General features: G+C 60.8%; 1 protein-coding gene across 3 annotated transcripts in view; it reads right to left on the minus strand.

Annotated features, from left to right (window-relative positions):
- Nucleotides 1–997: 997 nt before the first annotated feature.
- PIK3R5 (phosphoinositide-3-kinase regulatory subunit 5) overlaps nt 998–26,640 on the minus strand; it is a 43,683-nt gene continuing 18,040 nt past the window's right edge. For 2 of the 3 annotated variants that reach the window (XM_077188402.1, XM_077188403.1), the window contains exons 2-19: nt 21,808–21,917; nt 16,922–17,022; nt 16,308–16,376; nt 15,491–15,629; nt 13,879–13,948; nt 13,029–13,203; nt 12,326–12,482; nt 11,679–11,762; nt 10,430–11,162; nt 9,929–10,109; nt 9,724–9,849; nt 8,923–9,048; nt 8,150–8,243; nt 6,882–6,958; nt 6,255–6,348; nt 4,569–4,651; nt 4,293–4,405; nt 998–3,059 (exon numbers count right to left, since the gene is read on the minus strand). In XM_077188402.1, the coding sequence (XP_077044517.1) occupies nt 2,918–3,059; nt 4,293–4,405; nt 4,569–4,651; nt 6,255–6,348; nt 6,882–6,958; nt 8,150–8,243; nt 8,923–9,048; nt 9,724–9,849; nt 9,929–10,109; nt 10,430–11,162; nt 11,679–11,762; nt 12,326–12,482; nt 13,029–13,203; nt 13,879–13,948; nt 15,491–15,629; nt 16,308–16,376; nt 16,922–17,022; nt 21,808–21,904 (2,661 nt within the window). In that variant the 5' untranslated portion in view covers nt 21,905–21,917 and the 3' untranslated portion in view covers nt 998–2,917. The remainder of the gene's footprint in view (nt 3,060–4,292; nt 4,406–4,568; nt 4,652–6,254; nt 6,349–6,881; nt 6,959–8,149; nt 8,244–8,922; nt 9,049–9,723; nt 9,850–9,928; nt 10,110–10,429; nt 11,163–11,678; nt 11,763–12,325; nt 12,483–13,028; nt 13,204–13,878; nt 13,949–15,490; nt 15,630–16,307; nt 16,377–16,921; nt 17,023–21,807; nt 21,918–26,640) is intronic. The other variant, XM_054645131.2, reaches the window with a different exon arrangement.

Here is a 26,640-nt window from a genome sequence, read left to right on the forward strand (position 1 = left end):
CGAGGGATGGAGCCCCTCTGGAGCCAGCCTGGGACACCTGGGGGTGCTCACCTGGAGAGGAGAAGCTCCAGGGAGAGCTCAGAGCCCCTGCCAGGGCCTGAAGGGGCTCCAGGAGAGCTGCAGAGGGACTGGGGACAAGGGAAGGAGGGACAGGACACAGGGAATGGCTCCCACTGCCAGAGGGCAGGGCTGGATGGGATCTTGGGAATCAGGGATTGTTCCCTGGCAGGGTGGGCAGGCCCTGGCACAGGTGCCCAGAGCGGCTGGGGCTGTGGCAGGGGGGCAGCGAGCAGGGCCAGCGGGGCCAGGGCTATTCCTCCAGCCCCAGTCCCAGCCCCAGCCCCAATCCCAGCCCCGGGAGATTTCCATACACTTGGAAGGGAACAGGTCACAAACCAAACACTTCTGATGCTGTGGCTCTATTTTCTACCCTGGCCTTCAGCCCAGTTCTATTTCTAGTCCAGCTCCAGCAAATATAGAAGATGAGGGGATCTGGGGAGAGGGAAAGCCAAGCTGGCAGTGTGGTGGCATTGAGGTTGCCTTTTTCATTTCTCTAAACTGAGTCATCTCCAATACTTCTCTCTCTCTCTTTTTTTTTTTTTCTCCTTTGTTTTTTTTTTTGTTTTGTTTTGTTTGTTTGTTTTTTTGTCTTGAAAAAAATCATACTAAGGGGATAAAGAGATGTTAATAATAAACCATGGAGTGTTCAAGTCCGGGCAGCACCTCAGGCTGTCCTGTGAGGGTGGGAAACACCATTTAACTGATAAAGACTGTGCAGGTTCTACCTGCAGGTTAATCCCAGGTCACCCACCTGAGCAGGACACTTTGGAGCACCTGAAGGAAAAATCCTGGTGCTGTGGTGGGTCCTGGAATTGTCTCTGCCAATGACTCTCAGCCTTTTCCTGCTCCCAGGTCAGCTCCTCTGGGGAGTTTTGGAGCCTCCTCCTGTGCCTCCCACCCACCCAGGAATTCCTTGACCCAAATACTGCTCCTGTACTGGAAATAAATCAACTTTTAATATTTTACAATTACTTTAAAAGTTCTCTGCACAGTATTTTACAGATCAGCACAGACTTTACACAGATTTGCTGAGGCTACACAAATGTACAGAAACCACCCCTAAGAGCCCTGGAATTCTCTCATTTCCAGAAAGCATCAGAGGTCAGAACCTTCACCAGGATTGGGAGTCCCTGGAGTCTGGGCTTGGTTTTCTGGATGGGATGGGAATTCTCTTCTCCAGGGCTGCTGGAGGGCCAGCTGAACCCAGAGGGATTTGTGTCCTGGCATGGATCCATGGCACGGAATTGGCCAGGGATGCCAATGAGCAGCATTTGACAGGACAAGGCGCTGGTTCAAAGGCCTGAACAAGAACAACCCCCTGCCAAATTCCAGCCCCACTGCAGAGAACACATCTCAGACCTGCCTGGGGAGGCAAAGGCAGAGAGAAAACCCTTTGGGGACCTCAGTGCTCAGGCCTGGGCCCAGGCTAAGCCATCCCCAGCAATGGAGCAGAAGGTGGCCAGCAGCCAGCAGAGCTGGGAGCAGAGCCAGGGCACAGGAGGGGTCCCAGCAGGGCTGGAGGAGTCCAGCAGACACACCTGACCCCTCTCCTTGGAGCCCCCAGGAGCTCGGGCCCCTTCCCTGGCAGCCTGAACCCCAGGTGATGCTGCTGCTGTGCCACCAGGCCTGGGGACAGCGCCAGGAGCTCACCAGCTCCTGCTTCCTGCAGGATCCCCCTGCACTGAGCCCACTGTGGCTGAGCCCTGCAGCCCCCAGCAGTGCCAGAGCTCCCTTGCAGACACATCCAGGGAGCACAACACTGGGATCAGCTCCTTGGGGCCTGCAGCAGCCCTTGTGCTGCCAGCACTGCTACAATCCCCAAAAACCACCCAGAAACAGCCCGAGGCTTTTCCACTCTTATTTCTTCACTCATAGGGTCAGGTTACCCCTAAATATCCTCAAATATTGCACCTTTCTGTACCTACAGCCTCACTGTAGAGAGGGGGAAGAGGTTTTGGGGGAGGATCTCAAATCCTGCTGTCCCTTGCAGCCGTCACTCGGTGGGTTTGGAGCTGGGTCTCCCCCTCCAGCAAAGATCACTCTGCAGTGGCCCTAAGGCAATCCTGGTGCTTTCCCCAGTCCTTCCCTCCCTGCAGGCAGTCCAGCACAGATCCTGATGGATTTCCAGCAGCTGCTGAGGGTTCAGCCCTGGGCTGGCTCTGGCACACAGGGCTGGGAGCAGGATGCACGATCAGGGGCTGGACTGGGAGTGCAGCTCAGTGCTGCGACCCTGCAGGAACTGGGAATTCCTCTCCTGGGTGCACAGGAAATACACGGATCCACCAGCAGCTGTGCTTGCCCTGGCCTGGTGCACTCAGTTCCCTGTGACACAGCCAGCCCACACTGCAGGATCCCTGCTCTGCTTCCCTGCAGGACACCCCACCTCCAGAGGGGAAGGGAAACCTTGAGAAACCTGTCCCCATCCCAGAAAACTGTCCTGAGCATCCTCGCCGTGTGACAGGTGAAACACCACCGGGACTGGGCTTATTTCACCAATAGCAGGGCTCTGTAATTGCCCTGCACTGACAGACACCCGACACCACTGAGCCGAGGACATTCCTATCCCCAGATATCCCCATGAGCTCACCCTTCCCCACCTGGCAGGGAATATCCCTGTCCTTGCCTTGCCCTCCCACCAGGTGCTGGATCTGCTGACCCCCAGGAACCTTCTGAGGAGGGACACCAGAGCACAAGGATCCCATTTCCCTGAGCCTGGAGCAGCAGCTCAGCCCCCACAGCGACACCACGGTGACTCTGCAGCTGCAGGAGCTCGGGGACGAGCTGGGCTGGGTGTCCTCTTCCTTCTCCTGAGCCTGGACTGGTGTGGCACAGTCTGCTCTGCAGGGACACGGCTCCTCTAGGGCAGTGCCCCGCTGAAGGTGGCAATGGGCAAACACAGCAGGGACTGGAACTCGGAGGGGTCCTGCGGAGCCACGGGGGAGCCTCTCGCTGCCAGGGGGTCACAGTCCCTGGGCTTGTAGCACACGGAGATCTCACACCTGCAGGGGAACAGCAGGAAACAGCCCCTGAGTCAGGTGGGGGCTGAGAACCCTCAGGGGTAGTGGGAATGGAAACGGGGCTGAGAACTGAGCAGGAATGGGGCTGAGAACTGAGCAGGAACGGGGCTGAGAACTGAGCAGGAACAGGGCTGAGAACTGAGCAAGAATGGGGCTGAGAGCCCAGGGGGAACGGGGCTGAGAACTGAGCAGGAATGGAGCTGAGAACTGAGCAGGAATGGGGCTGAGAACTGAGCAGGAATGGGGCTGAGAGCCCAGCAGGAATGGGAATGGGGCCGAGAACTGAGCAAGAATGGGGCTGAGAGCCCAGTGGGAATGGGAACCCAGGAGGAACAGGGCTGAGAACCCTCAAGGGCAGTGGGAATGGGACTGAGAACCCAGCAGGAATGGGAATGGGGCTCAGAGCCCAGGGGGAACAGGAACAGGGCTGAGTGAGAGCCCAGGGGGAACAGGAACGGGGCTGAGCGAGAGCCCAGCAGGAATGGGAACGGGGCTGAGAGCCCAGGGGGAACAGGAATGGGGCTGAGAGCCCAGCAGGAATGGGAACGGGGCTGAGAGCCCAGGGGGAACAGGAACGGGGCTGAGAGCCCAGCAGGAATGGGAACGGGGCTGAGAGCCCAGCAGGAATGGGAACAGGGCTGAGAGCCCAGCAGGAATGGGAACGGGGCTGAGAGCCCAGCAGGAATGGGAACGGGGCTGAGAGCCCAGCAGGAATGGGAACGGGGCTGAGAGCCCAGGGGGAACAGGAACGGGGCTGAGAGCCCAGCAGGAATGGGAACAGGGCTGAGTGAGAGCCCAGTAGGAATGGGAACGGGGCTGAGAGCCCAGGGGGAACAGGAACGGGGCTGAGAGCCCAGCAGGAATGGGAACGGGGCTGAGAGCCCAGCAGGAATGGGAACGGGGCTGAGAGCCCAGGGGGAACAGGAACGGGGCTGAGAGCCCAGCAGGAATGGGAACAGGGCTGAGAGCCCAGCAGGAATGGGAACAGGGCTGAGTGAGAGCCCAGGGGGAACAGGAACGGGGCTGAGAGCCCAGGGGGAACAGGAACGGGGCTGAGAGCCCAGGGGGAACAGGAACGGGGCTGAGTGAGAGCCCAGGGCGAACAGCGCTGCTGGTGTCTGAGCAGGAGCCTCCATCCCAGCTGGGCTCAGAGCCCGGGGCTCCCATGGGTGGGTCAGGCTGCCCCGTGCCAGCAGCTCTGGCTGCAGCTCCCACCTGGTTACACTCTGCAGGATCTTCTGCTCGTCCTGGTCCAGGCACACGGCGAAGGAGGACTGGACCCCGATGATCTGGACCTTGTCCACTTTGATCTGGGACACGCTGATCTGCTGAGAGCAAAGGCTGGGGTGAGGGAGCTGCTGCCTCAGCGCCTTCCCTGGGCTGGGCAGGGCAGCTGGGGGCAGCAGCAAAGGGATGCCCCGAGAGCTGCTCCCTCCAGCCCTGCTCCCCTCCCATCCTCCCCAGATGTAAAAGCTCCAGGGTTGCAGTTACCTGATTGAAACTCTTCTTGGATTTGGAGTTCTGCCTCTTGACCACCTCGGTCATGGTTAGGTTGAGACATTCTGTCTTGGAGGCTGCAACAGAAGGAGGCTGCCATGGCCTGGGTCTCTGCTGGGACCCAGGAAGTCCCTGCACCTCCCAGAGCATCCCAGAACTGGAGCTCCAGCAGGATCCCAGAGCTGGGGGAATGCAGAGCAGTCCCAGCTTTCCTCCCCTCCTGCTGAATGTGCTCTGCAATTCCAGCTGCTTTCCAAACACAGCGGGACAGAACATTGAGCCCCCCTGGGCTGCAGACAGGAGGAAATCCATCGCCCATTGCCATGAGGAAAGACCTCCCCAATGGGCGACTCTCCCCCTGTGGCCTCTCCTGAGCCCACCCAGAAACAAATCAGAAGTTATGAGAAAGATTCTTCTTTTGAATGTGGATGAAAATATTTAGATGTAATACAGAAGTCCAAGTTTTAATATCTTCAGTTAGACATCTATATTTTAATATATTTATGCTATAAGGCAATTTTATGAGTACCTAACTCTTGTTATTTCTTCTTGAAATAATTTAAGTGCCTTTAGGATTTTTGAATGCATTAGAAATGTTCTTAAAGCAAATATTTCAGTCTAGGTGTAGTTTAAACAATTGCAACTGTATTTCTGTTACTTTAACAAGCTGCTCAAGGTGGGCAGGGGCAGCTGCTCCGGGTGGGCTGCAGCAGCTCCTGGTGCCTGGGATGACAGTGACATCCCGTGGCCAAAGTGCGGAACGGGAGAGCCACGGGGCCAGGGGGATCGGGTTCCTCTTGGAGTGATGGAGATTCACAGAGAGGAGCTGAGGGCGCCCCTGATGCCAGCCCTGAACGAGAGCAGGAACATCCAACTCAGCCTTTAGAGGGGGTGACAAACCCATTGCTGATGCTTTCCTCCCAGCACTGGCTCCAGGATGGGCAGGGGCAGGAGGGACAGTGGGGAGCTCCATGGAGCATCAGGGATGTCTCCTGGTTGGTGCAACACCCCGATTATCCTGCTGACAAACACCTGCCGGGCACAGGCACACGAGGAAAAAGGACCTGAACCCCCTCAGCTGTCTCAGAACTGGATGTGTCTGAGGGCCAAACCAGCAGCTCTTAAACAAGAGCAAACCAAAAGCACCACGGAGCCAGAGCCTTGGAGCTTTTGAAAGGCTCAGAGCCTGATTAACTGGAAACCTGATTCGAACAAAGGCTCTGAGGCCAGGCCGGGTGGCTGGGAGCTGTGGCTGAGCTGCAGGAAGGGAAGCAGGCTCAGGAAGGGTGTGCTGAGGGCACATGTGAGGCAGCTGCTCTGGATGCAGGACCAGCACCTGGCCCTGGTCCTGCTTCACCTGCAGAGTTTCACCTGCTGTTCCTCCTTGCTAAGCAAGTGCTGCCCAGTGACAGCCTGTGCCTGAGCCATCCCAGCCCCATCCCTAGGGGATGCTCTTCCAGCTGGAGGCTTTGGGACAGTGGCACAGGACATGTCCTTTGTCCCCGACGTGGTGCTGAGGACTGGCACACACCCAGCACTACAGCACAGCTGAGGGAACATCAGGGACTCCCAGGTGTCTCCTGCATTCTCACCTCCCTCATTTTCCAGCCAGGGGATCCACAGGGTTCCCTGCCCCCCCAGTGCCCCCCGCCTCCCCTGGCACTGCCACCCCGTACCCACCGAGCTCCTCGTGCCTCCTGCAGGCCTTGCTGAGGTTGACAGACGTGCAGACCTTCTCCACGTCATTCCAGTGACTCCTGCCACTGGCAGCTGTCTGCAGGGAGCAGCCAGAGCCCAGCAGAGAGAAGCACACAACCATTCAGCTTGGAAAAGGCCTTTCAGGTCACATCCAACCCTAAATCTAACCCTACCAAATCCTTAAGCACCGACCCCACATCTTTTAAACATCCCCAGGGATGGTGACTCCACCACTGCCCTGCACAGCTGTGCCAGGGCTGGAAAGTCCTTTCAGTGAAGGAATAATCCCTAATATCCAATCTAAACTCCCTGTGGCCCAGCCAGAGGCTGTTCCCCCTCCTCCTGTCCCTGTTGTCTGGAGCAGAGCCTGACACCCCCTCCCCGGCTGTGCCCTCCTCTCAGGAGCTGTGCAGAGCCACAGGGTCACCCCTGAGCCTCCTTTTCTCCAGGCTGAGCCCCTTCCCAGCTCCCTCAGCCCCTCCTGGTGCTCCAGCCCCTTCCCCAGCCCCATTCCCTTCCTGGGCACGCTCCAGCCCCTCCATGTCCTTGCCATGAGTGTCCCAGAGCTGTCCCCAGCTCTGGAGGTGCCCCAGCAGTGCCAGCACTGACCTTGCTGTATGCAATCTGTAGTGTCAGTGGGATTGCTTCCCTGTCTCCATCTATTCCCAGCCTTTTGCTGCCTGGACCTGCAGGGAACAAGGAGCAAACATCACACAGGGCATTGGCACAGCAGCACACCCAGGGCGTCAGGTTGGGGAAAAGGGCTTGCTGAGCACAGCTGTGGGCCAAAAGGGCAAAACTGAGAAAAGGAGGCTTAAAAGCTGCAGAAAGCAAAGAATCCAGGGAGGAATTACAACACAAAACCACTCAGCAGAACTGAAAGTGGCTCTGGCTGAGCCGGTGCAGAGGGGTCAGAGCTCAGGGAAAACACAGAGCAGCAAAGGCCACAGTGCTCCCCCTGCTCCTGTTTGCTCAGGCAGGTTTCTGCCCACGTTACTTCAGCCTGAAACGCTGGGCTGACACTTCCTAACTGTTCTTTTCCCCCTGGATAAGTTTCTGCAGCTGTGAAGCAGTGCCAGACAAGCCAAGGGCAAACATGGGATTCAGCACTGGGGGTGTTTCATGGCTTGGGGCTAAGAGCTCTTTGCCCCAGCCTGGTTTTGGGGGAGCAGGGGGGTCACACTGCATAGGGGGGAATTTCATGGGCTCTGCTGTGAAGGACAAGCAGAGCTCCCACCAAAGCAGCTGGTTAAAGCCCCGAGGAACGCGTTCGGGTGCAGTGCTGGGGCTGGCCATGAGGTGTCTGTGTGAGCTGCGCTTCAGCAGCGCATCCCGGGCTGGGTGCCCGAGGAACTGCAGCCAGATGTCCCTGCCGCTGCTTCTGCTCCCTTAACAGCACTAACGTTACAAATTTGTGACATAAAAGCACGAAAAACGACACCCGGAAGGCTCCAAGCACACACACACAAATCTGGCTTCGCCCAGGAAAACAAGGAGATGAAAAGAGGGATTTTATCAGTGACACTTCTGGACAGAGCACAGAGAGCAAGCATAACAAGGAGAGATAAAGACTGCATTTGGCAGGTGCTGATGAGAGGAAGGAAACGGGCTTGGAGGTGTTTTATTGTAAATCCATTCTAGAGTTCAGAGCAGCAGAAACAATCAGGCATTGCCATGGTTTCACTCCTGAAGGGAATACAAAACTGGGATGTTTCCCTCCCAGACCAGTGAAAAGCTGTCTGGATCCTTGCTCAGCCTGGTTCAGACACCTCCTGCAGCCCAGGCTTCCCTTCCTTTCCCTTCCCTTCCCTTCCCTTCCCCTCCCTTCCCTGGTTTCAGCCCCCAGTGCAGCTGGGGGTGCAGGAGCAGTTACAGACCTGAGGCCTTGATGGCCCTGGTGGCTGCTGAGTGCCCCAGCTCCAGGGAGTGGATGAAGACCTCGGTCCTCTTCTCGCCCCCGATGAAGGTGAGCTGCCAGGGGGACAAGAGGGGACACGTGGGGGTGAGGGGACCCAGCCTGGCCAGGCAGCCTTCACCCTTCTCAGTCCTTAGGAGATGGGTCACTTTGGGAAAGCCCTTCCATGTTCTCAAAGCACCTTTCAGCAGCCTGGTGGTGCCTGCCTTTAGCTGGACCCCAAAACAACCCAAACCCCTCGTTTTCACTTAAAACTCCACTGGGAAAAACCCCAAAGAGCCAACAGCAGGGTCTGGGAACTGCTTTGGGAGCAGAAATCCCGTGTGACTCTGCTCACCAAGCCCTGTTTGGTCCCCAGGCACAGCCCCAAAGCAGGGGCTGCACCCCAAATTCAGCCTTCCCCACCACACCTGCCCCAGGCACACAGCGGGGTGAGGAAAAGTCGCCTCAGGGAGGGGCTTGCTTTGGGAAGCAGAGCTCTGGAGAGATTCCAGCGACCTGGAAAAGCTGGCGGCAGTGCCAGCCACTGCCTTGTGCATGGGGAAATGTGCTGGGGTGGAAAACTGCTCGTGGTCAGGGCAGGAGCCGCTCTCAGTTCCGAGCCAGGAGCATCAGCCAGGGCACCAGGGATGCCAGGGGACCAGAGGGGACCGAGCTGTGCCTCAGCAGCACGTGGTGGCCATGCCACGTCCCCACTGCCCCACAGCCAGAGCACCCTCCTCTCCCTGTGCCCACCTCGGTCTGGTAGAGCTGCAGCAGCACGGGGCGCGAGGCAAAGCGGCAGTAGTAGAGGATCATGTCTGCCAGGATGGGCAGCTGCTCCTGGGCATCCTCCTGGGGCTCAGCCTCGGCCTTGGCACACTGCAGGGGCACAGCGGGTCAGGGAGGTGATGGGGTAGGGGGCAGAACGGGTGATGGGGTAGGGGGCACAATGGGTGATGGGGTAGGGGGCACAACGGGTGATGGGGTAGGGGGCACAATGGGTCAGAGGGGTGATGGGGCAGGTGGCACAATGGGTGATGGGGTGATGGGGCAGGTGGCACAATGGGTGATGGGGTAGGTGGCACAATGGGTGATAGGGTGATGGGGCAAGTGGCACAAAGGGTCCAAGGGGTGATGGGGTAGGTGGCACAGTGGGTGATGGGGTAGGTGGCACAGTGGGTGATGGGGTAGGTGGCACAGTGGGTCAGAGGGGTGATGGGGCAGGTGGCACAGTGGGTCAGAGGGGTGATGGGGCAGGTGAGAATGCAGGAGACACGTGGGTGGCACAATGGGTCACAGGGGTGATGGGGCAGGTGGCACAATGGGTGATAGGGTGATGGGGCAAGTGGCACAATGGGTATGAGGGGTGATGGGGTAGGTGGCACCTGCAGCCACACCTGCCCACCCACCCTGCTGGGGATGGGAACCTCCTGCCGATCAGCAGGAGCCCCAGCTCCATCCCATGTCCGTATGGCACAGCAGAAGGTTCTCCAAACAGCTCCCCAGCGCCCTGGGGAAGGGGCACACCCCGCCCCGCCCCTGGCACAGACGCACCTGGCACAGGACGCCCATGGGCAGGCTCATCAGCCCCAGCACGTTGCGCTCGTACCAGGGGTCCAGCAGGCCGAGGTAGTGGGAGATGTCGTTGGTGCTGCTCTCTGTCCCGGCCAGGGAGGGCTCCTGGAACCGGCACCGGGGTCACCCGAGGGTCCCCAGCCTGCCCCGGCTCCCACAGCACCCCCGGGGAGGGCTCACCCACCTGTGCCCGAGGCGGGGGCTCCCCCGGGGCCGCCGAGGGGTGGTGATGAGGGTGAGGATGAGGGTGATGATGAGGATGCATCTGCGGGGTCGATGGAGCCACGCAGCTCCTCTTGACGGGCACGTAGAAGAACTGCAGCCTGAAGTACCGCGTCAGGGAGGGGCAGGAGCTCTCCTGGAGCCTGGCGAGGAGCAGGGGCCGGGCTGAGCCCAGGGGCCGGGCTGAGCCCAGGGGCCGGGCTGAGCCCAGGGGCCGGGCTGAGCCCAGGGGCCGGGCTGAGCCCAGGGGCCGGGCTGAGCCCAGGGGCCGGGCTGAGCCCAGGGGCCGGGCTGAGCCCAGGGGCCGGGCTGAGCCCAGGGGCCGGGCTGAGCCCAGGGGCCGGGCTGAGCCCAGGGGCCGGGCTGAGCCCAGGGGCCGGGCTGAGCCCAGGGGCCGGGCAGGGCGGGCACCGCGGCCCCCGGCTCACCTGGGGGAAGGGGGCACACCTGGGGAAGGGCTCACCTGAGGCGGCTGTAGGCTCGGGCCACCTTGCCCGAGATGCGGTCCGAGCCGAACACCACCACGCGCAGCGTGCCCGCCTTGGCCTCCTCCTCGTCGCAGCTGAGGAAGGGGCGGCGGGGCAGCCCCAGGGGCCGGGGGCCGAGCGGGGCGGGGCCGGGCCGGGCCGGGCCGTGCTGCGGCAGCGAGAGCGCGCGGCGGGAGCGCGCGGGGACGCGCGGCTGCGCCGGGGGCGCGCACAGGCTCTCGGCGCGGCGCAGCGGGAGCGAGCACGGCCCCGGGCAGTCCCGGCGCTGCACCAGCTGCTGGCCCTTGCTCTTGAGCAGTCTGTAGAGCCGGTTGGTCAGCGACTGGCGCTGCTTGGGCAGCTCGGGCCGGCCCGCCGCCTCCACGGAGCTCTCGTCGCTGTCCTCGGCGTAGCCGCTGTCCATGCAGTCCTTCAGGCTGGACACGAAGGACTTGAGGGACTTCCTGGAGACCACGGTCAGCTCCGAGATGGACTCCTTGGGGGAGGCGAAGAGGGACACCCGCGGGGGCTTGGAGCCCTCCTCGGCCAGCACGGAGTACACGGAGTCCCCGGGGAGGGCACAGAGCGGGGCCAGCAGCGAGTCCTGCCCGGGGGAGCCGCCGTCCGTCTCCACATCCTCCTCCTCTTCCTCCTCCTCCTCGTCCTCGTTCTCCGAGGCCAGGGGCTCGGCAATGCTGCACTCCTTGCTGAGGACGTCGTTGAGGATGTCTGAAAGCGACCGGAGGGAGGAGGTGTCTGCCAGGGGGTCCAGCAGAGCCACTGCAAACGTGGTGGCCCCAGACACCGCTGCCGCTGCCCCTGGCCAAAGCTCTCCTCCACCCTGGTGTCGAGCAAGGAGCTGGAAACCTCCTCCCCAAAGGTTTTAGATTTCCAGTAAAGGCTCGGATGCAATGCAAAGAAAATTGTGTCTCTCTCCTCGAGGTTCTGGCTGGGTTCTCAAAAGGCAAATTCCAGTTGGGCTTTTGCATCCTTCCCACCCAGCTTCCACCACATCCTCACGTCTGATCCAGGTTTAACTGGAGCAAAGCCAAGCCTTTGGGTGATCAAACCCCCCCTGACCCACCCTGGCTCCCTGAGGCCAGCAGGGAAGGGCACAGAGCCCTCCCAAGAACAGACACGGTCCTTCCAGGAATGGGGAAGCACCAGCTCCGCACAAGGGGAACCTTCTACTTCTCCAAAGCTGCTCGGGGCCCAGCTGAGAGCTGGGCCAGGGCCCTGACTCACCGAAGTTGTCCTGGTCCCAGCTGTAGGTGTAGCAGCGTGCAGGGGGAATGGGGAAGGGGTGCAGCTTGCGGGGCTGGGCCTCACCTGCAGAGAGAGGAGGGACAGCAGCTGGTTTAGAGGGTCCCCCAGGGCCAGCCCTGCCAGCTCCCCTGGCCTGGAGGTGCCACCCACCCACCCCCGTGTGCTTTGGGCAGCCCAGGGCACGCTGCTGTCCTTGGCTCAGGACACGGGAACACTTCACACCTCCATGGCCACCAGATGTCACAGCTAGAGCCAGTTTCTGATTCACGCTTTCATCTCACCCCTCAACGTTCAAAGGCTGCACAACTCGTTCGGTTGCTGTTTAAATGACACCATTTGTGGCTCAGGTGTGGTTATTAAACAGGACCTGGGGCGGTGCTTTTTTATCGCAGTCATTGCACTCGGCTGAGACTCTGCAAAGCCTCTCCCCATTGCTGCTGCAGGGGCTGAGCCGGCAGAAAGCCCCGGGGAAGGAGGCAGGGCCGGGGGATGCAAGGCAGAAAGCCCCGGGAAAGGAGGCAGAGACCCGGGGGATGCAGGGCAGAAAGCCCTGGGGAAGGAGGCAGGGCTGGGGGATGCAGGGCAGAAAGCCCCGGGAAGGACGCAGAGACCCGGGGGATGCTCACCTGCGATGGCCCCGGGGAAGGAGGCGGCCCCGGCGATGTCGCGCAGCACGGCCTGGAGCCGCTCCCGGGCCAGCGCGGGGTCGGGGCTGGCGGCCGCCGCCTCCTGAGCATCGGCAGCGCTGGCGTAGAGCTCCGAGAGCTCCTCCAGGGGCTTGGACTGCGGAGCAGAGCCGGGGCACACGGTCAGGGGGTCCCTGCACCGGGCAGCATCACTAACGGGGGGCTCCCCCCTTGCACTGCCCCCGCCGCCCTCAAGTCCCCCCAAACTTTTCCAATGTAAATAAAAATAACTTTGAAAACACCCCAGGGGTTTCCTTCGTGGCTTTTCTTTTTCCTCTCCCCCAAGAGTTTCTCTGGTCAAACAAACATTTCTGCTGATTTTCAAATCTGGGGCCCTCCCTCTCTCCGCTGTGTGATGGGAAAGGAGTGGCAGGATCAAAGGGCAGAGAGCCCTCTGCACACACCTCACAAAACACCTCAGACCTCAGGTCTAACCTGAGAAGGGGAAAAGGTGCATTTTTCCTCCAAAAAGTGTTACCCAGACTCTTTTCCTTTGCCAAACCAGTGGCGCTTTGGGGAGGAAATGAATGCAGCAGGCCCTGCACAGAGCTGCTCCTGCAGCAGCCCAGGGTGGGCACTGCCCCTGCCCGCCTTGAACAGCTGCCCCTGCCCACCCTGAGCAGCTGCCCCTGCCCCTGCCCACCTTGAGCAGCCGGCCCAGCCCGTCCAGGTCGCAGTGGGTGCCGAAGGTGGCCTGGTAGAGGTGCTGGAGCAGCAGCAGCAGCGTGGAGTGCTGGGCGGGCTCGCTGGAGCTCAGCCTGCGGGCGATGGACAGGAACTCGCTCTGCACCTCCGAGCGGTTCAGCAGCAGCACCGTCCTAGGGACAGGGACACGGCTCAGGCCGGGCCACGGCACACAGACAGCCCTGGAGCCCAGCCCAGCCCCGGAGCCCAGCCCAGTCCGGCCCAGCCCCGGAACCCAGCCCAGCCTGGCCCAACCCAGCCCCGGAGCCCAGCCCAGTCCGGCCCAGCCCCGGAACCCAGCCCAGCCTGGCCCAGCCCAGCCCAGCCCCACAGGACATGAGGGAGCCCGGAACATCTCCCTCCTGAAGCTGCAGCTCTGAGGAGGAGCTCTAAGGACAGCCCAGGCCCATTCCCAGCCTCATTTCCCTCCTTGCAGATGAGGACGGCAGGGAAAGGCTCAGCCCCCGAAGAAGGAGCAGAGTCTGCCTGCTCAGAGCTGCAGGGCTGGGAGGGGCTCCCTCTGGCTCCTGTGGGGGTGGTGGCTCCTAAAATCAGGATCTCAGCATGTCCCACTGCTCTGCAACACCAGCAGCTCCCTAGGGAGGGGACTTTGCCTTCCCCACATCCCAAGGTCACTGGCATGGGGAGCTCACAGACCCTGTCCCAGCCTCTGGAAATGGCCCAGGTGCTCTCCTCACCCCTCCCACGGCTCAGCCCAGCCCTCCTGCCCAGCCCCTGGAGATGCTGCAGCAGTGCCAGCCCCAGGGGATGCCCCAGGGAGCCCCAGCAGTGCCCCTGGCCACACTTACACCGTGGAGCTCTGGTAGTTCTTCACAGGCAGCCCCTGCTCCGTCCTCACCAGCCTCTGGAAGGTGATCCCTGGGGAGGGAGCAGAGCAGTGAGGCACTGGAGCCCTGCAGGATGCCCTGCCTCTGCCCCCAGGGCACTGCTGGGCTGGCAGAGGCCCTGCCTGGAGCAGGAACAGCAGCACTGAGAGGCCTCATGGGGACCAGGCACAGCCTCTGTGTGAGGGACCAGTGCAGGGGCAAGGGAACCCAGGATGTGGAGGGTAAAACCCAGAGAGCAGCTGAGCAGCAGGGGAAACACCCTCACAAAAACCCCAACCCCAGCCCTGCTCCAGCCCCAGCCCCAGCCCTGCCCCAGCCTTGTCCCTGCTGCTCCTGTCCCAGTCCCCCCTTGCCTCCCTGGGAGCACCCTGTCCATGCCAAAGCTCAGCTTTTCCAGGGCTCAGGACCCTGCTCCCCCCTCAGGATGGTGGGCCCGGGTGGTCCAGCACAAGGTGGGCCTGGTTCCTCTGAAGGAGCAGGGCAGGCCCTTGGTTTTGGTGTGTGCAAGGAGCATGCCAGGCTCCCCCAGCTGTGCATCAGAGGCAATTAGCCACATGGCTAACCCTAACCCTAACGATTTCCTGGCTGGCTTTCAGTCTGGAGGGTCCTTTCCCCCCAGAGCCTGTGGGGCTGCTCCCCCAGGCTGCCCTTTGTGTGAGGGACAGGAGGGGGACAGCAGCAGGGCCATTCATGGCCATCAGGGTGGCTGGAGCCTCCGAGGCTGCTCTTCCATGGGGATTTGCACAGGGCTGAGGCACTCCCTGCATTGTTCTTTCCTGCCCAGACACCCCTTGTGACCCAGCTCTGGGCACAGGCACGGGCAGCACCAGTGCTCCTCTTAATTAAGGGCTCCTTGTGGATGTCCTGTGGTTCCCAGTGGAGCAGCTCTTCCAATTATTTCTCAAAGCCTTCTTGCCTGCTCTCCCTGCCTTTCGGGGGCTTTTGAAGGGCTGTTATCACACAGAGCACATTGCAGGCCGGGTTTGATCCCGGGCAGGCTTTGGGAGGCCTGGGAGGGGATGTGCCTGGGGCTGGGGGTGTTCCCTACCCCCTCAAACTGGGATGGTGCTCGGGGGCCCTGGGGGATGGGAAATGCAGGGTCATTGTCAGGGCAGCAGCTCCTGTGAGATGGGAACCTGGGGATGGGATGAAATGTGCTCCCAAAGGAACAAAAAGATGGGAAAAAATCCCAGCCTGAGCTCTGGACTGGCTGCTTTAGCCCCAGCACAGCTGGCCATGGCCACCAGGCAGGGCCTGGCTGTGTCAGCCTCATCTCAGAGCTGCAGGGCCACAGGGACATGGGGACACCTGTGGTGGGGCTGTGCCCTGGTCAGGGCTGAGCTTTGCCCACCTCCGGAGGGCTCTGGTGCTGCTGCCCCCGTTCCTGTGCCACCCCCAGTGGCCCAGGCTGTGAGTGGTGACCTTGGCCCTGGAGCTCTCCCCTCCCAGCACCGTGGGTTTGCTCCCTGCCAGAGGTGCTGGGTGGCAGGGCTGGGTTTGGTGCCGGGTTTGGAGCTGGCAGGAGGGAGTTTGGAGCTGGCAGAGCCCTGCTGGGGCAGGGCAGGGCGCTCACCTGGCGCCTTGAGCTCGTTGCTGATGAAGGTCAGCAGCTCCCGGGAGGTGTCGCAGTAGGGCACGGGCCAGGTCAGGAAGCCGTGGTAGACGCTGGCGGCTTTCAGCAGCAGCTCAGAGCCGGGGGGGAGGTGAGGAGCCTGCGGGACAGGGACAGGACAGGGGTGAGGGCACAGAGACCCCGAGTGCTGCCTGAACCCCAGGGTTTGGGCTGGCAGTGCCGGGAGGAGAAGCAAAGCAGAGGTGCCCTGTGCCACCCCATCTCCTCCCAAGGAAGGGCACAGGATCCCCCGGGCACAGCTCCAAGGAGCTCCTTCCCCACCTCCCCAAGCGGGGCTCACGTGCCCAAGCCTAAATATAAATTCCTTTTTAAGCCCCCCAAGCCGCAGAGATGAATTCCACACAGCCTGTGCTTGTGCAGGACCTGGCAGCAATGACTTCCTTGGGATAATGATGCATTGTGCTGGGAATAATAATCATAAAAAAAAGAATTTCCTGGGAAGGCTCTGCTCCTTTTCATTCACGTTGCCCGTGTGTTTTGCCCAGCTATAAAGGGTAAAGAAAATAATTCCCCTTTATTGTCCATCTCCCTTTCTGATTAGCCCAGCCTTTAAAAAACAGCTTCCAAACTCCTGAAGCTCATTCCCTTTGTCTCCCTGCTCGTGCAATTGTTGCTCGATCCCGATCCCTCTGGATTCATACAGAACCTTTCTTTTTGGGAGGAGCTGATGAGAGCAGGCTGGGAAGTTCCAGCCAAAGCCACTCTGGATTTGGAGCCTGCCCCGGGCTGGGATGAGTGCAGCAGCCTCAGCACTTACATAGAGCACGGCCGAGTAGAAGAGCAGGGCCAGGGGCGTCACCAGGTCATAGTCACACCTCTCCTGCACCTGTGGGAACAGCCCGAGGGCACAGGGATGAGCTGCTGGCCTCGAGCACCACCCAAAATATCCCTGGAGGTGCCAGGAGACTCCAGCCCTGCCATCCCATCACCACACCCTGGAGATTCCCTCATCCCTGTGGTGATGTGCATGGTGCAGTGCAGGGCAGACCCTGCCCCTGGTCCCCAGGGTGCCAGCCCTGCAGGGCACCGGGCACAGCCACAGCGAGGCCTCCACCAGGAGCAACAGGAAATGTTCCAAATGCTTTGGACACGGCCAGGGAAGGCTGGAGGAGCTGCACAGAGCCAAGCAGGGCTTGGGGGGATCAAAGCCCATCCCTGGGGACCTGCAGGGCTGCCCCAACAATGGCGATGGGCTCTTCCTTGTGGGACACACAGCACTGGTGCCACCAGAGCCCTGGCCCTGCTGACCCAGCCCCCGGCACTGATGCCCAGCAATATCTGATGAGCCCAGTCCCCAGGCAGCTCTGCCCAAGGCCATCATGGAGCTGCCGGTGCCCCAGAGCCCTCAGCTCCCCCGCCAGCCCCCCTCACCTCCTTGGTCTTGGCCAGGATCTTCTCCACCAGGATGAGGTAGTTACCAGCGTCCCGGCTCACCAGCTCCTGCAGGCTCCAGCAGTTCAGGCACAGCCCAGCTGTGGGGACAGAGGCACGGTCAGCCATGGTCACTCATGGCCCTGCGGTCACTCACAGAGGCACGGTCACTCACAGCCCAGCTGTGGGGACAGAGCCATGGTCACTCATGGTCACTCATGGCCCTGCGGTCACTCACAGAGGCACGGTCACTCACAGCCCGGCTGTGGGGACAGAGCCATGGTCACTCATGGCCTCATGGTCACTCATGGCCCTGTGGTCACTCACAGAGCCACGGTCACTCACAGCCCGGCTGTGGGGACAGAGCCACGGTCAGCCATGGTCACTCATGGCCCTGCGGTCACTCACAGAGCCACGGTCACTCACAGCCCGGCTGTGGGGACAGAGGCACGGTCAGCCATGGCCTCATGGTCACTCACAGAGCCACGGTCACTCATGGCCTCATGGTCACTCATGGCCTCATGGTCACTCACAGAGCCACGGTCACTCACGGCCCGGCTGTGGGGACAGAGCCACGGTCACTCATGGCCCCATGGTCACTCCCCACCCCATGGTCACTCCCGGCCCCAGCCAGCAGCACAGGCAGCCCAGGGCACACCCTGTCCCCATCTGGGGCTGGGGCAAAGGCAGGACTAAGCTGGGCTTATCCCAGCACCCCACAGAGAGTGACTGGACTAAGCCCAGCATGACCAGGACCCAAAGCAAAGCCTCCTCTTGGGAGGGCAAAGCCTCTGTGGAGCCCAAGGGATTCTCCCTGGGGGAGGAGAACCCAGCAAAGCCCCTGAGCAGCAGCAGCGGCTGGGCAGGGCTGCCCAGGGAGCCGGGGCTCGGCTTTGGTCACCAGCAGCACCAAAAGGCACATGGCAATGCCAAGAGGCACACGGCAGTGCCAAGAAGCACACGGCAATGCTGAGAGTGGGCACAGCACATGGCAGCATCGAGAGTGGCCATGGCACACGGCAATGCCAAGAGGCACACGGCAGTGCCAAGAGGCACACGGCAATGCTGAGAGTGGGCACAGCACATGGCAGCACCAAGAGCAGGCATGGCACACTCAGTGCCAAGAGGCACACAGCAATGCTGAGAGTGGGCACAGCACATGGCAGCACCAAGAGCAGGCATGGCACACTCAGTGCCAAGAGGCACACAGCAATGCTGAGAGCGGGCACAGCACATGGCAGCACCAAGAGCAGGCACAGCACACTCAGTGCCAAGAATGGGCACCGCGCGCGGCAGCGCCGTGGGCGGCCTCGGAAGGATGAGGCTTTGCCATTTCTTTTCTAAGAAGTGCCCCAAGCGCCCTCTTCCTCCTCCGCCTCCCGGAGCAGCTCCTTCCTGGCTCAGGGGGTGGCATTTCCCCTCCGAGTGGGCACCGGGCAGAAATCCAGAAGCAGAAATGGCACCCCCTGTGCTGCCCTCGCCCACTGTGCTGGGCACAGGTCCCTGGTGCCACCAGAAGTGACACCCACGGTGTGGGGGGAAAGCAGAAGACTCCATTTCCTCCTCCCCCAGAGCCACTGGCACCATCTCCTCACCAGGGGGACTTGGTTTCTCCTGGGACTGCCCCAAGGAAGGGCCAGCTCGGGGCAGCTGGGTCAGGGAGGTGCCCAAGGACTGGCACAGCCCTGCACCCTTGGGGAGGGCAGCAAGGCAGCCTGCAGCTGCTGAGACACGGGAGGTGGATGTGGGTGTCCAGCACAGGGCCCCTCCTGGCACTGCCCCCCAGCCTGGGCACAGATTTCCACAGGAAAACCCAGCACAAACCAGGAGAAATCAGCTCCAAGGGGAGAATCTGCCAGGTCCCCAGCACCACCAGAGCCAAGCCCAGCACCCTCCTTCACCAAAAACTCCTTTTTTTATTTTTCCTGCTCACCAGCAAGCAATCAAACATTTTTCTCGCTTTTCACGCTCTAACTTGACCATGGTCTCCCCTGCAGCACAAAGCAAGGCCGGCCCTGAAGAGGCTCCTCCACAAGGAGAAGGTTTTCCTCCCAAGCACTTTTCTAATGGGGATCTTCATGAGTCACACACAATTCATTTTGATTTGGTTTCTGCAATAAGTTCCGCAGAAAAATCTGCTATTTACATCCACCACGGGCTCACCCAGGCTGTAAATCTGGGATGGCCAAAGCCTCACAACTCCTCCTTGCTGACTTCACAGTCCTCAGATCCTCATCCCTTACTCAGGGGGAACAACGTGTTGGAAACGATTACTCACCCTCTCTGGAGCAACCTTGTGTGAAAGTTAGCACAGAAAAATAAAGCTTTAAGTAATTTATAAAATTCAGCAAGATCTCAGCCAAAAAGCTGTGACATCATATGTGTTATTTTGGTGTGTGGAAAGGGTAAAATGAGGGGAAAGCAAAGGAACTGGGAAATAGAAGTGAAAAATGAGGAAGGTGAAGGTTCCAGCCCAGCCAAGAGCAAGATGAAAGGATTCACTGCCTTGAGGGGATCAACCCTGCCACAAACAACAGCCTGGACAGGACAGCAATAATGAAACTGTCATTTGTAGCTTGGGGAAGGATGTGACAACATCTCTGCCCTGGCTCTGAAAGGCAGCAGGGGACAGCTCTGAGGGCACTGCTCTCTGCTTTCCCTGAACATTCCTGCCACCAGAGACCAAACCCTCCCCAGCCCTGCATGCTGGGATAGAACAGCAGCCCCTTGGAGGCAGCAGGGGCAGGGAGGGGCTCTGGGGGTCCTGGGGGTCCCCAGCAGCAGCAGCAGCACCGGGGCTGGGGCACAGCAGAGCCACCAACACCCACCCAGGGCACCCTGCGGATTTCTGGCAGAGCAGGAATGATGAGGGGGAGATTTCTGAGGTGCAAAAGGCCCCAAATTCTCCCAGGAATGCCAGCTCCTTCTGCAAAGGCCAGGAGAGGCACAGGAAGGGTCTGGGATGGGACTCACGGGGGGTCAGTGCAGCCCCCAGCCCCAACCCCTGCCCTGCACACCCAATCTTTGCTGACAAGCTGCAGAAATGATGGAGGTGAGGGGCTGGGGTGAGAGCTGTGAGTGACACAGGAACTGATTGATGCAATTACAGCAGAGCTGGGCTCTGGGCACTGACCTGCTCTCTGGGCACACACTGACCTGCTTTGGGGGCACACAGGGCACACAGGGCTGCTCTGGCCATGCTCTGTCACCGTGCCAAGCACGAGGCTGCTCTGCCAGGAACCAGCAATGTGGGTCACACTTCAGGGCCTGCCTCCCAGAGCAGGGGAAGGGCAAGGACACAGGACTGCCCCAGCTGAGCCCCCAGGTGATGCTGCAGCAGGGAAATGGCAAAGCTCCAGCGGTTGTGAGGGGTGGCAAAGGGAATCCTCTGGGAGCTGGCAGCAGGTGGGATCCTGTCTGCAGCTCTTTGTTGGTCTTGTTGGGGAAAAGAAAAGCAGAAAGGGTTGGAAAGAACTGCACAGACAAGAAGGAATCAGAATCTGACAGCCCCCAGATTTCATCCACAGGAGGGTTTGGCAGTGGTTTAATCTCAGCTCACAGCCACGAGGCAGAAAGGTCAGAATGACATTCAGGAATTATTTCTGCTCATTGCTGCTCTGCCCTCACGACGCCAGCCCCAATCCTTCACAGCCCCCTCAGCAAGGCTCAGCTCTTTATGGCCACCACCAAAGGTATCTGAGCCAGGGCTGGGCTGATAACAACATCCCTGTGCTGATAACAAGATCCCCGTGCTGTGTGTGACAATGCAGCACGATCACAGCCCTGCCCTGGGGGCAGCAGCCCCAGCAGGGCTGGCTGATTGCACAGAGGAGCTCTCCTGGGCTGAGCAAAGCCCTCTGCTCTGCCCAGCTCACTCAGGGACAGCCAGCACCACTGCCCTGCTGATCCTCACAGGGCCAGGCCTGTTCAGGGTCCTGGAACACCCTCCTGCTCCAGCAAAATGCCCAGGAGCGCTGGCCAGGCTGGATGCCACCTCTGACTGAGCACTGGGAGGGGAAAGGCCCCCAGCTCCCTGTGACCCAGAGAGAGCCCTGGGTGGGACACCCCAGAGGGACAGCACCAGCAGCTTCTGTGACCCAGAGAGAGCCCTGGGTGGGACACCCCAGAGAGACAGCACCAGCAGCTCCCCTAACCCAGAGCCCTGGGTGAGACACCCCAGCAGGGACAGCACCAGCAGCTCCTGTGACCCAGAGTGAGCCCTGGGTGAGACCCCCCAGCAGGGACAGCACCAGCAGCTCCTGTGACCCAGAGCCCTGTGTGGGACACCCCAGCAGGGACAGCACCAGCAGCTCCTGTGACCCAGAGCCCTGGGTGAGACACCCCAGCAGGGACAGCACCAGCAGCTCCTGTGACCCAGAGCCCTGGGTGGGACACCCCAGCAGGGACAGCACCAGCAGCTCCTCTAACCCAGAGCCCTGGGTGAGACACCCCAGCAGGGACAGCACCAGCAACTGCTGTGACCCAGAGCCCTGGGTGAGACCCCCCAGCAGGGACAGCACCAGCAGCTCCTGTGACCCAGAGAGAGCCCTGGGTGGGACACCCCAGCAGGGACAGCACCAGCAGCTCCCTGTGACCCAGAGCCCTGGGTGAGACCCCCCAGCAGGGACAGCACCAGCAGCTCCCCTAACCCAGAGCCCTGGGTGAGACACCCCAGCAGGGACAGCACCATCAGCTCCTGTGACCCAGAGAGAGCCCTGGGTGAGACACCCCAGCAGGGACAGCACCAGCAGCTCCTGTGACCCAGAGCCCTGTGTGGGACACCCCAGCAGGGACAGCACCAGCAGCTCCTGTGACCCAGAGCCCTGGGTGCCCAGCAGGAGCCCAGGGCACCCCAGAGAGAGAAGGCCATGGTTAAGGTCACCTACCAGCCCATCTGCTGGCCACAGCATCCCTGCCCAGCCCGTGCAGACACCGCTCCAGCGCGTGGTGGATCCTGTCCTCCGTGCACGTGGTGTGCTGCATTTTAACTCATCTCCTGGATTGAAGGGGAAAGAAGGAGGAGAGTTAATAAAGGGTTGCCCTTGATGGCTCCAGTGGTCACTGGCCATGGTCACAAACCCACCCCAAGTGGCAGGGAAGGCTGCAGAACTGTCCCCTTGCTGCCACACGGCCACCGTGAAGGAAATTCCACGTGCCCTTGTGGCAATAGTGGAAAACACCGAGGGGATGTGAGCCCAGCACACGAGGACATTGTGAAATTGTCCCTGCAGCCCTGCCACATCCCACTCTGCTCCAGGGCCCAGGCTGCCCGCTGAGCCTTGGCTGGCATGGCCTGTGCTGCCCAGGAAGGTTTTATCCCAGCCAATCCACATCACGCCTGGGACAGCAGGAGTGGTAACAGGGATGTTCCTGACCTGAGCAATCAGAGGTGCCCAGGTGCCCATTCCCTCCTGCCCTGGGGCAGGTGTTCCCCTCTCCCAAGGCACAGAGACGGGTCCAGCCCACACATTCTCTGCCTCTCGTTTAGAAGCAACACAAATGCACAAAAATATTTGAGTAGGAAGAAATAAAAGCTGCCAGTGCTACAAAACTTCCTGCAAGGCAGCCCTTGCTTTCACCCTGGACAGCACCCACGCCACACAGCCACATCATTCCCAGAGATCCTAAAACACCCAATTCTCTGCCCATTTGGCCAGGATTTGGGGCCAGCACCCAGCAGTGGCTGTGCCCATCACAGCCTCACCCAGCCCTGCCCCGAAGCCACTGTGACCTGGGCAGAGGCTCCAGAGCCCTCCCTGCCCTGTGTCCCCAGCACAGCCACCTCCACCCAGCCTCCACTGCCAGCAGCTCCCTGGAAGGGCTCAGGAGAGCTGAGCCTGGCTGCTGGAGCTCCCTGGGAGTGCAGGGAGACACCTCCAGCCCTGCCCCTGCCCCAGAGAGAAGCACCAGCAGCTCCCTGGAGGTGACAGCGCCACTGACCTGCCCAGTGCCCTCCCTCCCCTCACCCCAGAGGGGCTCCTGGGCTCCTCCTCACTGCCAGAGCCTGAACCGGGCCCTGCAGCAGAACCTTTACCTGTGCCCGGTGCCAGGAGTACCAAGGAGCACCACGGCACCGCGAGGGAGCGCAGAAATGGAGCCCAGCCCTCGGCCAGGCTGGAGGCAGGAGAAAGGCAGTGAGTAAGAGCCCAGGGTGACTCACAGACACCCCTGCAACAGCCAGCTCAAAAACCAGCTCAGTCCTCGGGGGGGACGGGCTCCTCACCCCACACCAACCCCACATCCCTTCCCGCGTGCCTTGGCGCACAACGGGAGGGAATGCGAAATGAAACCCACCCTGACACTGCTGTCACTTCCACACCACAGAACGCACTCTTCCTGCTGTGCCACGGACCACACAGCAGCCTGGCCTCCTCTCCCAGGGCAGTGCTTATGGAAGCATTTCCCGTGGGAAAGGCCTGGCTCCGTCCACCACAACGCAGCAGAAACTTTGCTGCTGTCCCCTCCTTGCCACCCACGCTGAGCACGGTGACAGGGGACAGCTCTGGAGAACACAACCTGACTTTCAGGAGCCCTGTTAAGCATCTTGAGAAGACCAAGAAAAACAAGTGCTGAGGTCAAGGGTTTGGAAAGTGCCTTGCTTTTTGTGAGGGTGTTGAGCAGCTCCACGTGGCACCACCCCAGTGATGGCCCAGCCCTCTCCACGCAGCAGGGACAGTGCCTGGGTTAAAGAGCCTCAAGTCCTCAGAGAAACCCACCTGCCCCAAGGCTTTGCCCTATTTTCAATAGGTGCCCAACAATTCCCAGAGTCAGGGCTCAGGGCAAGGTTGAACCCATCCCCTCTGAAGGTGTGAGTGTCCAAAAGGGCAATTTATAATAATTAATTATTGTAAAATATTTATCTTTAAAATTATTTAGTATTAATTATTATCATAAATTTCTAACAAATTATTTTCTTAAAAAACACTGATTAAAGTGAGTGAGGGAAGGCCCAGCACACCAAAGCTCAGCTTGGGAAGTATCCCAAGATTATCTGTGAAGTTGTCCTTGCATGGGTGCCAGACCCTTGGGGAATTTCCAGCCAGGATTGCTTAGTTAAGAGGCTTCATTCAACTCTGTGGGACACAAAGGTGAGCAGACAAATTAAATATTTCTGTTAATTAACACCAACCTAGTAAACATTTACCCTGTGGTGGGAGGTGGGATCCTGCTGACCTACTGGTTTTAGATTTTCCCTTGTCCTGCTTGAGGCAAAAGGTTTTTAAAAATGAAAAAAAAAATCGTTTTGAAACAGTATGAAAAAGAATTATCAACAAAACCCATCTTTTGCTGCTGAGCTGTGAAGCCACCAGAGGTCACGGGAAAGCCTTGGGGCATCACAGCTCCCTGACAAGGACTTTCCACTCAGCTGGGACCCGCTGGGGTTCCCCACTTGCCTCCGTGCCCTGGGACCTTTCCCTGCCAGGGCTTTGCTGCTGCTCAGGATCTGCTCCATGCCCAGGAGCAGAAGGTGCCTCGGGAGCCAAGGGGACACCAGCAGCTCTGCAGGGCTGGGACAGGGCACAGAGCTGCCTTTCCAGCACGGACAATCCCTTCTCTTGGGCTGAGGTCCACCCGAGCCCCATCTCCAACACCCAGGGGACTCCTCTGAGCTCCCTCTGCAGCGGTGGAGCCCAGGACCAGAGGGGAGAGCTCAAAGAGCCAAAATGAAGCAGTGGAGAGGATCAGACCCCCCTGCAGGACCCCTCTCACCCCCCAGCACAGCAATCCCCGGAGCCTGGGGGCTCCACCAGCCCTGGCAGGAAAGGCTCCAAAAGCCAGGAGAGCAGGGCCAGGCAGACACGGAGCGAGCCGGGATCTCCCCTCCTGCGGCCAAGCCCACCAACATCACCTGGGGACAGAAAGGAGCTGCCAAGGAGCTGCCAAGGACCTTCCAGAGGGGGTCCTGCAGCTCCCCCGGCACCTGGAAACCCGCGGGTACCCTCGGGCCAGGACAACGCCCTTTCCTGCCCCGATTGTTCTGGGGCTGAGCATCCTGGGCAGGAAACAGGAGAGGAAAAACAAAGCCCCGGGCCCGCGGGAGCAGCTTTGAACGCACTGCACAGGTTTGGGAACAGTGGCAGGGAGTGCAGGGACACGGATGCCTCACCTGGGTTGGTGCCAGGACGTGGCTCAGCACCCGGAGGGGTTTGGGCACCAGGGGAGCCTGGTGAGGCTGAAGGAAGCAGGAGCTTGGGTTGATGCTGCAGAAGGAAAATCATTTGGTCTAAAGCAAAGGGATCCTAGCCAGAGCTGTTTTCAAGGTGAGATCCTCAGAAAGGAGGGATCACCAGCTCCTCTGAGCTCCAGCTCAGCTCTCTGCCTCCTCCAGCTCATCCTGGGGGAACAGGACAGGAGCTCTGGGAGATCCTCACTGCAGAGGAAGGGCTGGACATGGAGCTGTGCCCTGGACATGGAGCTGGGCCCCAGACACCGAGCTGGGCTCCGGGACACCGAGCTGGGCCCCGGGACACCGAGCTGGGCCCTGGACACCGAGCTGGGCCCCTGGACATGGAGCTGGGCCCTGGACACCGAGCTGGGGCCCTGGACACCGAGCTGGGCCCCGGGACACCGAGCTGGGCCCTGGACACCGAGCTGGGCCTCTGGACACCGAGCTGGGCCCCGGGACACCGAGCTGGGCCTCTGGACACCGAGCTGGGCCCTGGGACACCGAGCTGGGCCCTGGACACCGAGCTGGGCCCCGGGACACCGAGCTGGGCCCTGGGACACCGAGCTGGGCCCTGGACACCGAGCTGGGCCCCGGGACACTGAGCTGGGCCCCGGGACACCGAGCTGGGCCCCGGGACACCGAGCTGGGGCCCTGGACACCTTAGCTGGGCCCTGGACATGGAACTGGGCCTCGGACACGGAGCTGGGGCCCCGGACACCGAGCTGGGCCCCGGACACCGAGCTGGGGCCCCGGACACCGAGCTGGGCCCCGGACACCGAGCTGGGCCCTGGACACCGAGCTGGGCCCCGGGACACCGAGCTGGGCCCCGGGACACTGAGCTGGGCCCCGGGACACCGAGCTGGGCCCCGGGACACCGAGCTGGGGCCCGGACACCGAGCTGGGGCCCGGACACCGAGCTGGGGCCCGGACACCGAGCTGGGCCCCGGGACACCGAGCTGGGCCCCAGGACACCGAGCTGGGCCCCGGGACACCGAGCTGGGCCCAGCAGTGCAGCAGCGCGTGCCTGGTGCCTGCTCCTCCAGTGAAACTGTTTTTCTTAGATTACAGAAGAAAACCTTGGGTTTCAGCTGTTTGCTTGCAAGGTTTTGCTGCCTCCCCTCCACCTCGCAGAGGAGCCAAAGATAGAAAGCCGGAGCGAAGGAGGGAGGGAGCAGCTGGAGGAAGCCTTTATGGGGCACGGGGCAGTGTGGGGAGAAAGCTGCGATTTTCAAGAAAAACTTCACCTCGGTGTTTGTGAGCGAGCGAGAGCGCTGTACGGAGCAGGAGATGAGGCTGATAAGATGTTTGCTGAAACCACAGCAAGGCAGGGTACCAGGGGATCCGTGAGGCAGCTGGGTTGACAAACATCCTCCCAGGGTGCCTGCAGAGGAGGCTGTGCCATCCAAAGCCTGGCTCAAACAGGGCCGGGGCACCGGGCTGCTGTGGCACTGAGGGTGAGGACATACAGCAGGGACCGTGAGGGACATTCCCTCCCTGTCTGTGAACCGTCACTCCAGCGAGTCCCCCCTCCCTGAGCCCACGGGGGAAGAGG

The sequence above is a fragment of the Agelaius phoeniceus genome, chromosome 19 (assembly GCF_051311805.1).
Source record: "Agelaius phoeniceus isolate bAgePho1 chromosome 19, bAgePho1.hap1, whole genome shotgun sequence".
Lineage (NCBI taxonomy): Eukaryota > Metazoa > Chordata > Aves > Passeriformes > Icteridae > Agelaius > Agelaius phoeniceus.